Below are 16,671 nucleotides of genomic sequence, written 5' to 3'. Positions count from 1 at the left end.
TTGCATTGCCTTTGTATTAAAATTACATAGCAGGGACTTAGATGTAGTATATATCTGTCCACTGCATACGTTTTTTCTTTTCCTTCTAAATGGTCTGTTATGTCTTTTGGCACACAAAGTAAGGATCACACTCATTATCATTAAACTGTTCTTTAAAGCCAGTTAATAAAAACACTTGTTTTGGGAAAAACTAATTCTGTCGTATTTTCTTACTTTTCCTTTATGGTAATTGACAATATAAAGTAAAATTGTAATTATTACTTGGAAAAAATAAAGTAGTGGTTGGTGTTGGCTATTGCTACTGAAAAGAATTTTCAGTATGACTAAAATGTCATTTGTTTGCTTTTTTTAAAATACGTATATTTTAATACACTGGATTTTTGAAAGGAAGTTTAATAAAATGTCTTGTATTTCTATGCTATAGCCTTCAAAATTCTCCTCAACTCTGAACATGTAATGTGTTATGTTCAGGAGTACTGTTCGTGCTTTCTTTGCTTTTGTAACAATATTTCAGTGAAAGTTGCTAACTAAATTTTGTATCTTGACTGGGAAATCTTTAATATGAAGCTTGCAAGAGTTTAAGTGTCAAATTTAATAATCTGTGGTTATTCTCATTTTAGAGAAATTCAACTGTGTAATATCAGTTAAATTATAGGCTCTTGTGCTTCTAGGTCCAGACTTGAGCCTGAGCAGAGCAACGTGTCCAAATCACCTCTTTCCCCTGAAAAATCTTCACAGAATCCTTTAGATGATTCTGAAGAAAAACTTTCTGCTGAGGAAAGCAAAGGTAAGAATAAAACATAGTTACACTTCACTTTTGTGGCAAGGCCTGCCTGTTAAATAGTACTTTCTTCACATTACAAGGGCCTGTTCCTGTGACTTGCACCTTTTCTATTTTCATCTTCCCTGAGTTGATCAGGCTTTTGTAAAGCACATTGTGAGACTGAGGAAGCAAAATCTTAAACTTTTTGACATGCTTTTTCCAACCAGCTAAAAAAGTCTTATGACTTGCTGGATTCCTCATCCTCTCAATAAACTCTGGGTGAACTCTTTCCTTTTTTATTTCTTTTTATCAATATCCATCTACTTATTTTGAGATCTGTCTGATTTCTTCACATTCCTTTCACTGATGGCAAGGAATTGGAAAGTAGCTCAATGACTTTCCGGGAACATTTTCTAGTTTTTTAAGTACAGAGACCTTGAGTTGGACACTCCTACAGTAGGAAGTTGAAGGTAGAATATGCTCATAGAGGGGGGGTTACTGGCTGGCCAGATCCAGTAGTTTTGGGGATGTTCTCCACAGCATTGAGTTTACCTGCTAGAAGGATTACATCTTATCTTTCAGTGGGCAGGAGACAGGCAGAAGTCTGAAGCAGTATTTCTGACCCCAGGGTCATTTCAGCTGGTGCTGTTCTTGACAGGACTGGTGAACATTGCTTCTGATTCCTTGGTGGCCTGCTTCTGAGAGCAGGGGATGTAAGTCCCTTCCCTTAGCTGTTTCGGTCTGTCCTGGGACGTGTACGCTGGCAGGACTTTGTTGCAGAGTGCCTTTCAGAGTACCACCGCTATGCAGATAATTTCACGTTTCACACCTAAAGAGAAGTCTCATTTCTGTGATTCTGGAGTTGTTTTCCCTGGCTTGAATTCTCCTGCTTGTGCTGTCTACGGGAGTCCAAGGCACCCTGTGATTTACAGTGTGAAGTTTTGTTTTGTTGGTGGGTTTTTTTGAGAGAAAGAGAAACTGTATGAAAGGTGACATTGCATTAGGATAATATTTCATCAAGATAGAAGAAATGCACTGGATGGCCATATTATTCTGATGATCAGTTATTGTTTCTTTGGTGATTATTGAAAGAGTAAAGTTCCTCTGGTTGGCGACTGTAGGGCCATACAAAGGGTGGATTCATGTGAAGTGGATGCTCCATTTCTGGATGAAGACTAATACTGAATTACCTCACAGTGTGCGAACGGTTTCATTTTCTGATACGGCATTGCTTATCTTCCTAACCAGTTTGTACTTCTGCAGGCCCTATCAGTATGCTTCCCCCTGTCCCCAACACTGAATTTATTGTAAGAAGTAAAGGCTTTGATTATGTGTCGTTTCTAGTGCTTACTATGTTTTTATAGTATGTCTTAAGTGATGCAGCACGTAGGCACGTAGATGAGTTTCACCTTAACACGTTATCAGTGTTTTGCAGCTGTGAGCTAGTGCCAGCAGAGGAGCGGCAGCGTAGTAGCATCTTCATTGCCCTGTGCTCTTTCCTTGTTACTGAATGTCTCCACAATCTCTGAAAGTGAGCACTCCCACCACATAGTGTCATTACAATCTTTAGCTCCAAAAATCTGTGCTACACTGTGGAAAACGCTCTTCTTTGCCTTGGACACGGCAGACCAGTGCAGTAAACATAAATGAAGCTTTGTTTATTGCATATTCATTTTGATTACTCCAGTTTTCACTTTTATTAGTTTATGCTTTAATTTTTTTCAAGAAAGTAGGGTTCCTGTCACATAAGTGATGCTGATGCCATACTTAAGAGGGATTGCTGACTGGTCTTTGAGAAAACTATGAAACTTGTGTATCAAAATAAATCTGTCTGAAGCAGTTTGTAAATGCACATAGCCTGTGATTCATCACATAAGAGTAAGTGTTGGTTGCTGCTGCTTATAGAAGTCAGCCTTGTGACTTTTCTGGTAGGTGGTTGTCAAAGCATGGAAAAAGTGTGAACAAAATGACTAGGAAACAAGAAGCTCAGTTTAAATCTTATAGCCTTTGGGTTTTTTTGTTGGTTTGGGTTTTGGGGTTTTTTTCAAATAACTTTTCAGATTTCTAAGAAACTGGAGAAATTAACTGCATTTAGAAAGAAACTATTTAATCCTCAGGATGTTGGTTTAGAGAATGGTGATCATTCGTCTTCATGAATTAGCAATCATCAGCGTGCCTGGGTCCCTTGCATTAAATATCTCAGCTGTAAAGATAGTTCTTCCAAGAGCAGCTTGTGGTCCTGTTCTTAAATTGAACATTATGATGAGCAGCTGAATGTCCTGCTTGGCGTGCTGAAGCACAACTTGGGTTTTGTCCTTCTTTTTGGCAGAAACCAAAGCAAAATGTGATTACATTTGTTTTGAGGCAAAGCACCTGTTTACATTAGAATTATACTGGACATGCCTCGTGGTAGGAAAATAGTCTCCCTGGAGACTGCTTTTATATGCTGACAGTATTTATCTGCATATTACAAATTGGCATTTAGTTTATGGAAATAAATGTAAATAATGAGTAGCTTTTGAACTGGTCCACAAGCCTAGCAGCTGTCTTCTTTCAGCATGGAAAAGGGTTCAGAGCATTTGATCATTACTTTGTATTTCCGTCATGCGTTAACTACTTCTCTTTCTGCAAAAGAAGAGTAGTTTGGCTTTTGCTGGGTGAATTGTAGAAAAGCATTAATGTCAGGTCCATGAAAGCTGCAGAACAACTTTCCCAGTAGCCAGAAACGTACGGCAGTGACAGGAGGAACCCTGGGGAGATACACGTTTCTCGCTTACCTCTTACCGTAAGTGTACTTGCTTATTAGCAATCACATTGGATACAGGTGCTGTTTTTTTAACAGTGCTGACAGCGCCTGAAAGTAATTGGTTCCTGTGGGATAAAATAGGAATATATCTTTTTTTTTCCCTTGGCTCCATAAAGTAATTATCTTCTTTTCTTTGAATCCAGTAAATAATTCATTATTATTTTGATGTAATGTAAATACATTGATTACCTAAACAAGTAAGTTTTGTGTTTCTGTGAAATAGACTTGAAATACTGAAGATACCCCATGGAGAACAGAGAGATGAATCCTTTCTAAACAATTTTAAAAGATATTCTTGTTTTTATTTGTTACTACTTGTAAGAAAGTACAGATCTATTTTTGGTTGTGGTTTGTTTTTTGTGTTGTTTTGTTTGTTTGTTGTTTTTATTTACTATATTCCTTATCCACATCCCTCATTTATAACATTGTCATTGTTTTTACGTCCTGGTTTAGTTGTTGGGAAGCAAAATAACATTTATAAAGGAGACATACACAACAATGCTCTTTTATAATACTTATTTTTCAATAGTTTTCACAAATATTAGAGTGAAGGATAACGGTAAAAATTTCTCCTTATAATCCTTTTCATATATTTGTTTATAAATAGGACTACTCCATTCAGAGGCTTCCCAAGTCAGTATCTGAATGATGGTGCATCTGTGCTGCCTATGCATTTGAAAAAAAATAGGTTTAGAAGGTTATAACAAAAGAAATGAAAATACTTATAAATGCCTTTTAAAAAATGACTGGGTTAAATAGGAAGTCTGAAATCTATGAAAAAGTAAAAACTTTCTGTATTTTCATTTGCAGCCTGCATCTGGTAAGTCAAAGCAGGTTCAGCTTTGATCTGGTTTGGGGTGGTGCAAATCTCTCTTTTGGGTTTTGTAAAAATGCCACAGTCAGTAGGGAAAAGAGAGGCCCTCTCAAGAGTGCAGTCTTATCATTGGGATTTTAAACACTGATGCTAGAACAGCTTCAGAAACAGTAGGTTCCTGTTTCTTTTCTTTAGTTTCTTTTCTTTCCCATGCTAACTTCTGCATCTATAATCAGAAGTATATAATTAAGCCTAAAAATAAATCTTCCAGAAGGAAATATCCCAGAAATAGCCATTCAAGATCTTTTATGCCCAACTCCTGCTAAGATTTATGCAGATTAGCTTTAATCAAAGGGGAAGTGCTATTGAAATCAGTGAAGCAGCCATGATGCGTTAAGGGTTAGTTTGTGGGATCAGGTCTGATTCCTGTTGTATGCAGGAAGACCCCTTGCACAGTGTGCTGTAGGATTTGCACTGTAATATGCAGTTTGAACAACAGCGTGAGGAAATTGAGCTCGTCCTGTGAACTTTGCTCAAAATGTCTTTGAGATTCTGGTTTTAGTCTTTGGAATGAGGAGCTGGTAGTTCCTTCAAGTCTCATTGGAAGATAATAGCTTTGCATATAGACTGTTATTTTGAAAACTCTGTTATCTTCTGTTAAAAGACAAATGCTACAGTATTTTGTGCCCTAACAAGTCTTAGTGCATTGGAAGTTGGTTTACATCCTTCACTGTCAATATGTAAGTGCAGCTTCTCATAGTTCACAAAATTAAACTCACGCGTAGACTTTTGTTGCAGTTTAGAAGTTAAATGTTATTGGTGTAATTTTGTGCTGTAAATATAGGGTGAATCTCAGTTAATGATAACGAGATATAACAATTTCATCAGCATTCTGAAATGGATGAAGAATGATTTTCACTCTACTATTCAGTGTCCTGCATTGTCTCAAGTGTTTGGTGATTCTTTTACAGACAGGAATCTGCCTGATGCCCAAAGTAACCTTGGATTATGGGGGGATGGCAAAGGTGAAGATGAGCTGTCACCTGAAGAAATACAGATGGTAAGTATATATTGTGTCTTATTGTCCATTTTATTGTATTTTCTGCTGTATTCATACGTGTTAAAGTACAGATTCACCCGAACTCATTTTCAACTTTCATTTTATGCAGAATAATGCCATAACAAGATACACCTTTTGTATATGGCTTCCCGGTTCTTCTGGTAGCAGCTAATATTTAAAAGTGCTACAAAATACATACATGGAGGCATAAAATTAGTAACAACTATTTTTCAACGATTGAAATTAGAATTGTTTTTAAAATTACAATTATCAGTTCCTTTTTTTAGTCAAGAAACAATAGAAGTCAAGTCAACATCAGAAGAAGCATTATGAAACTTCTGAAAGAATAAAGTGTTGGCCATTTTTTGCTTGGACTATTTTTAGAACACACCTTAAATAGTTATACTGTTTAAGTATAACTATGAAGTTATAATTCATTTTATTCCTTTTTATTTTTTTGGATTATCAAAATCGGATCGGCTTACTAGAAGAAATAGCTACAAGCTTGCTGTTGCAACTGAATCTCATGAATTTTACCTTTTATTCATTTCCCCATTATCAGCACGTTTATGTATTGTTTGATCCAATTCTTCTTACCGTTGAACTGATATACTACGAAATTTCTGACATAGGCATGATTGCTGACAACCTATATGTTAGACTTTTTGATATTCCTAAAATTTATTGTTTTGGACATGGCTCAAAATTCTCAGAAAATCTCTCCACGTTAGCACCCATTGCCTTATTTTATATCAAGAAGGAAAAACTGATTTATAACTAGTCAGTAGATGTGCAGTTTTCAAAATGATGAACTTTACTAAGGCAAACGGCTGCTGCAGTATGAATATGTGAAGCTTCCTTGGCAGTGATTAGAGATCTTCCCAAACACAATATGCATCACTCTTCCCGTCAGCGATGAGTAAGTTGCACATAATTATGGCATGGTTTGTCAAAGAGAAAAGGTTCTTCAGAGGCTGCTCTTGATGCTCTCATGTTGTCCTTGAGTGCCAGTCTGAAATCTAAAGGCTTACTCCTGCTTTCTTTTTCTTTTTAAAGAGAATTCTTAACATATTTTCATTCTTCTGTGTTTAGGCACAATATTATTAGCCCCCTTGCTGTAATCTTCCAGAGGATCAGGAGGGAACAAGCATCAGAGGTGATGGCTCTGACAGGGTTTACTAATAACGGACTACTAAATGTTGGATTGCTTTTTGTAGGCCTCACACTGTAATTAAGTTTTACACGTTACGTCCCTTGCCATGGTACTTTGGGAATAAATACATTTCTTTTTCATGAAATCCTTTTATACTTTTTAGAGTAAGGCCCCAGATACCTCACAACTTAGGTGAGTTGCTGAAGTCTGTAAGTTTTGTTCTGTTTCTGTTATCGAGTGAAGAAAGATAAACATCTTAAAATGCTGATTTTTGACCACCAAGAATTTGAATTTTTCCCAGGAGTAAGTTCTCTTTATTGACTTGTGAGGGAGAGTGATTCCAGGCTTAAGTAAGAGGAAAATTACGTTCATAGTTTAATGCTTTGAAGGATTTCTAGACTCATAAATCTCCAATCCTAAACTGCTTCTTATTAGGCATTCAGACAGCTCTTCCTAGGGTAGAACCAACAGGCACTTTTTAAAAATCCATTATTATTCTTCACCCATTCAGAGCTCTCCTGTGCTGTGCTTTTTTTTATTATTATATATTTTAAAAACTTTTACTGGTTGTTTTGCACTGATTTACTTCTGTTGTGCTTTCAGGAGTTGCACATCCTGTGAAAAAGGGTATAAAAATAACACTGATGTTCCAAATTAAATGAACTTTTAGCTCAGACAGACTATAATATGTCCTTATTCTTAGCCTACACAGTTCTGCCTATAGCTTGCAAGAAAATTTATACTATATAACAGTGCCTTGATGTCAGTGCCATGATTAAGCTTAGAAAAATTACTTCTGCTGGAAACTTTAGATGTCAGCTTTATCAGTCTGCTCCGTGGGAAGAGAGACACAAATTTACTAGTCTGTTTAGAGAAGCAGAAGATCAAAATGCTACCAAAATAAAAATAACATGTAGTCCTATATATATTAATCCACTGAAATATTATTACTGCTCTTGTGCCATAGTTTGTTCTTAAATTTCCATGTGTGAGTTCACATTTAAAATTTATTTTTATGTGCTCTCAGTACTTGCGTTTTAGTACTGACACTAGGAAACCAGAATTGAAAAAAGCATACAAAGGGAAGTAACCACTAGAATAGCCGCCTCTCTGCTTGTAATTTATTCTGAGTTTTGCAGAAATCGGGTTCTAAGGTGGATGTCTGAATCTCCTGTTGAACCTTGCTGTGGCTCGGATCTGACCCAGAGCTGTTCTCCCGTGTTGTAGCTCACTGCAGGCTGACAGTATGACCACCAGCACTCAGGGCTGGCTGTCTCTCACACTATGAGTCTATGCTTCTGGCGCTGTTGTGAAGAAATACAGGCTTACTTTCTACTTCTAAAAATGAGCAAGCATCAGTTACTTCCACATTATGCCTTGGAAGGAGTCTACATTTATTATGATTTAAAAGAAAAGTGAGTCAGCATTCATGGCAGTGTTAATACAGACATTTTTTTCTTTCTCCACCAAGTTGTCAAGTAGAGAGCGAGCTGATTGTTTCTAGTTATAGTTAATGCCCCCCAATGAGGGTCATTTCTTGTCAGGTCATTTTTTTTACTGTTGGATTGGATTGCATATTATTGGAGTTGTCAAACTGTAAACAGAGTTGTATTTCTGTGTAATACATATATGTGCACAATAGAGTTTCAGATGTAAATGTTGCCACTAACACGTTGATGCTCATTGCTGAGGAAGCCATCGGTCTGTTCTGTGGACCTAGCACGATTTTTTTTTTCTTCTTTTTTTAGGGTTGGGGGGGGGGGAGTGGTCCTGAACACTATAATTAAATAATTTACAAAGGCTAGCGATGTTATGTGGTGACTATTCCACAGCAAAACTGCTCTTTCAGTGTATTTTTGAGGCAATTTATAGCTAAGAGTTGGCCTTTATTAGTAAAAGTTGGATATTATATAATTGTACTCTTAACAGACTTTAAAGTCACGGGATCCGTTATTCTAATCTTCAGGTAAATTTGGGTTCAAGGTGCAAATATAGGTGTAACTAGCAAATAATTGGAGTATTTGAATGTGCATTCCTTTTTTCATCGCTCGCATAAATCCTTCATACTAACTTAGCAATATTTAATGACTTTATTGTGCCTTTAATGCAGGAATCAAAGCATCTTTACAAACATGTAACAAACCCTCATCCTTTTAGTTAATTTATTCACTCAAAGGACAGTTAATTATTTCTCCTCTGCATTGTTTGCTGTTACAGAGAAGTTAATTTCTACTTTTTTAACATTTGATTTGTGAGGAGTGGACCAACTGCATTTAAGTTACTCAGAAAATCCAGCAGTTCTCAGAAGAGGGTAGGTTACAGTGTAGAAACTGTTGTGTTGGTTTTAAATTGGAATGTGTTGTGTCAAATCATACTTAACAATTCCTAATCATGGATCTCATACATGATCCTTCCTGGGGGTAAAATAATGAATTAAAGCCCTATCATATTGCTACAGCAGCAATTTCTATCAGTATTTTACCCACAGGAGAGAGCTTTACATTGTTCAAAATGGTTGCAGGCTATTGTATGATTTGCACAATAAATTTCAGTTTATAACCCTGAGTACAGGTATATTAATGGGTTTTATAGTTATTGTGAGCAGATGTCTTGTGGTTGCATTGAGTGGGAAAAAATCGGGCTCTGCTGTTTGAATTGTGAAAATACCTGATTTTCCTTGACTGTATCTTTTTTTTTTTTTTTTTTTTTGGTTGGTTTTGTCTTAAATTCAGGTACAGTACACATAATGATTTATCTCATGGGATAACAAAAAAGAACTGATTATTTCTTCTTATGCATTAGATCTTTAGACATACCTTAAGCAGTTTGTCACTATATGCCATACTTTGGTAACAGAATATTTCACTGTCATAAAAGAGGCTACTTTAATAAGCCATAAATCATTGAGCTATGCTGATAGCTAGCATTTGGTTTATGTTCCCCTCATGTAAATCCCTTTGTGACACACTGGCATATGATGTGTTCTGTGCTCTAACCTTTTGTTCAATTGACTGTTTTAGCATATCTTACCGCTGTCTGTGCCAAGCGGTCCATCAGCCATGATTTCAAATTGCAAAAATAATTTAGCAGTTTAAAAGGCAATCTGTGCCAGTGGAGGGTTTTAAATATCAAAGGGACTTTTTAAAGAATACTTTCTCAAGTGGATTTGTGCTATTTGTAAGGGATTAAAATCCTTCACTGTTTCTTTATTGAAAATTCGCCTTCTAAATTAGTTATCATCTCAGTTTTACTAAAGCAGCAAAATAGGGAATTTTTGATGTTGAATATTTGTGCAGAAATACTTATCCTTACAGAAGTCAGAAAAACAATTACAGTTTGGTGGCCCCATTTAGTCACTTAAGGACCAACCAGTCAACTCGGTGCTATATCTCATGGCTCTATTTCATTGCTCTGTTCCTTGGCTTTGTTCTGAGGTGACTCTACTAAGACCAGAGACATACAGTGGTGTGAACGCACAAGTGCAGTGATGAAACACCTTTAACAATCTGCCACTGTAAAGTAAATATAACTGTATTAGTCAATTATATTTTAACAAATGCTCTGCTCTGTAGAAGGAGACTGTACAGACAGCGGTGACAATGGCACTTGAATGTATTGCAACACCGATACTTTTTTATTTAACAAAACCATTGGATCTTTAGGGTGGAAATCAGTGGGACTTCAGGGAGCTGTGCAGTATGTTCCTCTGTTTGCCCTGGACCCATGGGGCTGGGCTCCTTTCCCAAGGCCTCCACCCCACAGTGAAGGTGACCATGCCTTGACAGCCCTCCTCCTCATCTGTGATCTTGGACCCTCTGGAGTCCTTTAACCAAGGAGAGAAAGCTGTTCTTACCAATCATGCAGACAGTGAACCTCTAATACAAAAAGAAATTTGTATTTTAAAAGAAATGAAAAATTATTTTTTATGACATAAATTGCCTATGTCAGAAGACTAAACCTTTTTCTATGAGATTCACTGTTACCCTTCTTTAAACACACCTGTCATTTCACACTCACTTCTATGAAATTAAATGTACTGCGTTAAAAATCAGAGATTTGTAACCTTTCCCCCTAAGTCATGCAGGTTGACATTTAATTTGCTGTTGGCAGAAAGTCAGATACTGTTTTTCCAAGTGTCCTGATGGGCCTGAAGCAGGATGAAAAATGTTACAGCACAAAGTGTGGGGGACAGTGGTGATGGTGTGGGATATGAGAAGGACGGAATGAAGGTGAAGGGTATGAAAGGTAGTTTGCCTCTTCTTATTTTCTTGCTTTTCTGTTGGGTCTGTGGCAGTGCAGAAGTCTTGCTCAGCTCCCGCTACCCACGCTCCCTTAAGCCAGCCCTATCATCTGGTCCTGTGGTAGGATTCAGTTTACTAATCTACCAGAAAACGCACAAGAAAAAATGGTTAGTGAGCTAAAATGTCATACCATGAAACCAGACAAGCAGCAAGCAGCGCTTGCTTGACCGCATATGCGGGGAGAGAGAGAAGGACAAATTCCTCAGTGGCTGTACTAGATCTTTTTCACTTCACCCTGAGTAGTCCACACACTTTATTTCTTCTCTGTGTTAGTATTATAAAAGTACTTGATAGGGCAGAAGTTTCAGCTTGAACATTCTGTATCATTTCAAGGGATGCATACATCAGCATCTGAAGCAATGCGCACGAGGAGTTGCACAAGCTGTATAAAGAAGATCTTAGGGATAGAGATGCTGGTGGCATGATTGGGGCAGGGTGGGGGTCACAGGGGTGAGCCAAAGATGATAACCAAGCAGAGCAGTATAATAATGTTAAATTATTACAGACTGGCTCTGTGAAAGAAGCTATGTGTCAGATGAACTGTATGTCATATTATAGCCACTAGTTTTCACGTTGTATTTTAATGACAAACTGCGTCGTTGTTTAAACTACTTCGAAATACTAAGTGCGTGCTTCATTTTCAGCTATTTCAGTAGCACTGCTCTAAAAGCAAAATGCCCATTTGCCTTTCACTGATGTAACATGACCCTCGGTGTCATAGTAATTCCCTGTGATTCAGTCTTCCTCCCCCTCCCCCCCCTTCCTTCCTTTTGCTTTTTGCACAAGATGATACTTGTCTTCAAATACTATCTTCTCTGGGCAACACCTCCTTTTCTTGCAAGCTTAAGCTTTGGGCGTACGCTCAGATAGCGAGCAGTTCCTACTGTACCAACTGAAAACCAAGTCTGACCTGTGAGCAGTGCTGCTCTGTTGGCATTTTCATCTTTAACACACTGCTCTGTCTTAAAAAGGATAACGAGACCTTGCAAGGTGACTGAGGGGACTGCTGTGCTTTTACTGCTAATGAAATTGTAACGTGATTGAATTATGCCAAAACCCCAGTGTGTTATGAAGGCTCGTTCAAAATAAGGAGATTAACTGAACTAGAACAGGCCTTGCTGTCTTGCACAGCTCCCGTGTCAAATTCCTTGCATTCTGAATCCTGTTTTCTGGTATTTGCACTGCTGCATGTATCCCTCGGGTTCGTCAGAGGTGTGCAGCAGGTACTGTTTTCAGTAGAAATTAATTTCTGTACAACCGCGTAGACCAGGTCTTTTCCAGCTTTGTGAGAAAAGTGCAAAGATCTAGTCAGTCAGCTGTGTCCATACCACAAAGGTCCAGCTGTCACCGGGGCTTTGGCCGTGTAGAATTAATTGGCAGAATACCCTGAATGCGCTTCCCCTCCGTCCGCCAGAGCGGGGCTTGTGACCCTTCCAATACAGGGTGCTCTGCTGTCCCTGATGGCAGGAGCCTTTTGGCTGGGGCTGGGGCAGGCCACGGAGCTCCCTGAGAGCGTGAGCGTACTGCCCGGAGCCCAGTGGCTCTGGGGCGAGAGCCGCAGGTCCCCCTCGGGCTTTTAACCAGCTGTAGCTGGCTGCCAGACTGCAGGATCAAACTCGAGTATTCAGGCACCTTGAAAATCCCAGCTCAGCACGTCCTAAAGGGTTCTTTCTAAAACACGGTCCTTAACGATGCCGTTTCCAACCCGTTCCACTACAACATGGGATACCTTTCTCAGCTACGTTTTGGCTGTGCAGTTTTTGTGTCAGCAAATCGTGTCATTATACTTGCCGCATGATCACTTGCCCTGTAATGAATCCCAAATGATCCGACAGTCAAGTACATCTGAAAAGTCAAAGCTCATTTTCCTGTATGAAGTCTTCTATATATGCTTGTATTTGAAAAATGTAGTGCTGAAAGTATATTTAAACGTTTCATTGACTACTGATGAGTTTTAAATAAAAGAGGTCTGCTGGAATAACTAAAGCCAATGCCTTTGTAAAGCATGAAGTACTAGATGTCAAAATATTTCCTATTGTAGCAAAATCTAAAAGCTCTTAACTTCATGCCATGGGCAGTACACGAATAATGTATAGGACATTGCAAAGATCTCATGAAGAGAATCACATGCTTTCACAAGCATGAAAACCTCCCCACTCAAATTTCTGAAATAATAAAAAAGGACAGGGTTAATCCACTACATTTTTCCTTACTGCAAAGTAACTTGAGCAAAATCTTCAAGTTATTTTGGGGTTTGTTTCATTAAAGTGTTACAATGACTGGTTACAAATAAGCAGATTCACATTGTTTATTTAGGCCAGTATTAGTAGTTCTTGGAAGATCTTTTTAGTTGAGACATACCGTAAATATATTACAAGGAAGGGTAGAAGTTGGTTGATCAGGGGTGGGGATTGAAGAAAGTTCTCCAAATCCAGGCATGTGAACTCATGTGTGTCATTTCTTTCTTCCCTTCTTCCAGTTTGAACAGGAGAACCAGAGACTTGTGGGTGAAATGAATAACCTCTTTGATGAAGTCAGGTACAGTTTTCTGTGAGCACGCCAGCCCCAGAAGCCACACACAGTACATTTGCTGCAGGACACCTGGCTGCCTGAATTGTAGTGGTGTAGTAGAAGGAGAGATGAAGTAGGAGCACCCAGGAAACAAACTGTATGAGTTTACACATTGTGCTGTCCCACAGTGTAAAGAATGGTTCTGAGTGACACACGGACTGTCCAAAATATTACTGGTTAAATGGGGAAGGTTTATGTTCAGTCTCACTTAACTAAGTTTAAAAGATTAGTTTTCCATTCTATGATGATGTCTGCTGCATATACAGACAGCAGGAGGGGAGGTGCAATCACTGACCCCCATGCAGAGATCTCTCTTCACGGCAGAGTGGCGCTGCCGCTTGCTCTCCGCTCGCTGTGCAGAAAACCAGAATGGCTAACTCGAGCGAGAGCTTTACTTTTGCATTATTAGTACTAGGCAAGGTGAATTCCGCACTTCATAGTAGTATATAAAATGATATGTCAAAATGAACTACTTAGGGTCCACCATGGATTTTGTTACATTAGGTGTAAGAAGGAAGATCGCTGAAACCCTTGCAGTGAAGGCTGGTATCTGCAAATTTCGGGGTGGTGCCTTTCCCGGAGCTTCACTGTGGGCCGGTTGTCTTCCAACCATGAACTGTCAGAGCGCTAATCACAGGGTATTGCTGCCTAACAGGCGGCTAACAAAACAGCCGTGCCTTTTGAATAGCCCACTTACTGGGTTGGAGAATCTGAATCTGCAGGAGCAAGAAACGTTTGCACTAGTTTCTAATGGAGTATTTCTGTTCTTTGCCAAGACAAATTGAAGGAAAAGTGGTGGAAATCTCCAGATTGCAAGAGATATTCACTGAAAAAGTCTTGCAACAGGTTAGTATTATTTAATACTAGAGCAGCAAATACAGTTGGAAGATTTTCTTGGGGATATTTTGGTCTTGGTTGCGTGCAAGATGTAAACATAAGATTAATGAATCTTTGATGCAAATGTGGAGGAAATTTTTTTTTCTTCAGATGTGAAATCAAGATATTTACTGTTGTTACTTAACAGCATGTACCGGGAATGGAAAATGCAACCTGTGTTAGAATGATCCCTCTGCCTCAGAATTTAGTGTCCTGTTAAATGTGTTACTTAGTAGCATCTTTTCTGGAAATGGTGGCACCTCTTCCAAAAGAGCTGGCAAAAATTAAGTTAGATTTGATTCTAGATAAATGGGAGAGTCCCTATTGATCTTGGTGGTCTCTGTTCAGGCTCACAAAATCACAGATAAATTACAACTTAATTGCCTCTGTACCTTTGCATCATTGAAACTAAGATGTTAGTAGTACCAGATTTTATTTCTGAGTTCTGCTTGTTCCCCAATTCCTTGGAAGTGGTTTTTTTTCCTAACATACATCACTGTTTCTCAATTTATTTATTTTTTTTATCAGGAAACCGATATTGACAATATCCATCAATTAGTTGTGGGTGCAACAGAGAATATCAAAGAAGGCAATGAAGACATACGAGAGGTAATATTTCAAAGTTGTGTTTTAAATTCACTTGTTTCTCTTAACTTTCAGTTTTGCCCAAGTGTTGCTTTAAACAGCACATGCGGGCTCACCCAGAGTACAGGTGCAGTGTGTGCTGGGGTGTCGGGACATGATTTTGGAAAAATTGTACAAGTTAGTGGAGGTTCTTAATAGTTTGTGTTGCTTGTCTCGCCAACCATGATTTGAACAGCTATACAGGTCTGCAGAAATCTACTTGGCCTCATCTGTGTTTTAAACATGAAGGTCACCTGGCATGCATTTAAGCACCTGTGAAGTTTGGTTAAAAAAAAATTAAGAGGGGGAGAAATTGCAGACTATGAATGAAAGACAGTGCTGAAATGGTTGGAACTAGAGTTAAATGCTGAGTGTTAGCAGAAGACTCTCTTTACCATACTGAATGCATCTCGCATGCTCCTAGTAAACAAATCTATCCCATTGTCTTACTAATTAGAATGAAATTATGTTTTCTTTCAGGACCTGAGATTTCAATAAAAAGAGAGTTCCTAAATTAGGCTACTGAGTAAATGGCTCAGTTCGGTTTTTTGGGTTTTTTTTCCTCCCTCCTGAAAGCATACAGAGTATGTAGCTCACCCCTAAGTTACCTTCTGCTCAACTCTTCTGAAAAGTGCATCAAACATGCATGAACTGATGTTATTTTTGCCACAATTCTCACATTTGTAGGTAAAACTAAGTTTCCTAAACTACACTGAGAAACAGTAGAGAAAGGTGACAAATACAAAACTTTGTCACCCACATTAATGTTTGTATTGCATTAAAAAGTCTATTCCATGTGTAAATCTGAAAAATGAGAGAGAAAAACAGGTCCCCTGCTATATGCCAGTCTCAGTCTTGGGAAGGAGAATCCAAGAAAAATACTTCCTATTTTTGTTCCTTGCTCTGCTTGCTCTGAGACTGAAATAAGTGAATGACAGTGCTAAAGCAACTTCCAAAACTAGTTGTCAGGTTTGGGGGGGGGGGGGGGGGCGGTTGTAGTCAGAAGAGGTTTATTAGAATGATGAAGGCCTGATTATTTCTTATCACAGAATTTCACTTTTGGAACTTAAAACTAACCTTTATGCGTGTATGTTTTGATGTAGTTCTTCATGTTTTGAGTGTATTTCCATTGTGTGGGATCTTGGCATTTTTTTGTTGTGTGTGTTGGTTTTGGGTTTTTTTAATGACCAATTTTAAGATTTTGAGAGAAACTGAAGCGTGACAAATCTAAAGAGGTGTAGCCAACCTTACTTTTATTCACTTGAAATTAATGGCAAGTTTTGTTCTCTCTTGTGGGAGGGAGGAGTGAAGCCACCAACAGTCATCCTGGGTTGCCACAGTTAAAATTCTACTGTATGTTTACTGGTGATGGTAATGGCGATAACCTTTTCCTCACAGGCCATCAAAAACAATGCTGGATTTAGAGTATGGATCCTATTCTTCCTTGTGATGTGTTCATTTTCCTTGCTTTTCCTGGACTGGTATGATAATTAAAAATATAATATTGTCTACATGCTTTGTTTGTAAAACTTTTTGACATTTTTTTCAATGGAGCAGGGTATATATGGCATACCTGTGTCTTTTATGCATTTTTTTCATACTGCTATGATGGAAATGTTTTCCAGTAAATAAGCATGTGTATATATCCATTAGTGCAGAGGGAGCAGATAGGATTCATTTTAAATCCCTTTATCGAGCATAAA

The 16,671-nt window shown here is 38.3% G+C and overlaps 1 protein-coding gene across 3 annotated transcripts in view; it reads left to right on the top strand.

The window, feature by feature from the left end:
- STX18 (syntaxin 18) overlaps positions 1–16,485 on the top strand; it is a 70,902-nt gene extending 54,417 nt beyond the window's left edge. For 2 of the 3 annotated variants that reach the window (XM_049794751.1, XM_049794761.1), the window contains 6 exons: positions 672–787; positions 5,355–5,443; positions 13,377–13,435; positions 14,245–14,314; positions 14,873–14,953; positions 16,367–16,485. In XM_049794751.1, the coding sequence (XP_049650708.1) occupies positions 672–787; positions 5,355–5,443; positions 13,377–13,435; positions 14,245–14,314; positions 14,873–14,953; positions 16,367–16,462 (511 nt within the window). In that variant the 3' untranslated portion in view covers positions 16,463–16,485. Of the gene's footprint in view, positions 1–671; positions 788–5,354; positions 5,444–13,376; positions 13,436–14,244; positions 14,315–14,872; positions 15,505–16,366 lie in introns of those variants that run through there. The other variant, XM_049794743.1, reaches the window with a different exon arrangement.
- Positions 16,486–16,671: the final 186 nt, after the last annotated feature.

Source organism: Accipiter gentilis, chromosome 3, assembly GCF_929443795.1.
Source record: "Accipiter gentilis chromosome 3, bAccGen1.1, whole genome shotgun sequence".
Taxonomy (NCBI): Eukaryota; Metazoa; Chordata; class Aves; order Accipitriformes; family Accipitridae; genus Astur; species Astur gentilis.
Note: the sequence above shows the minus strand (reverse complement) of the source record. Positions and strands in the feature narration are given on the sequence as shown.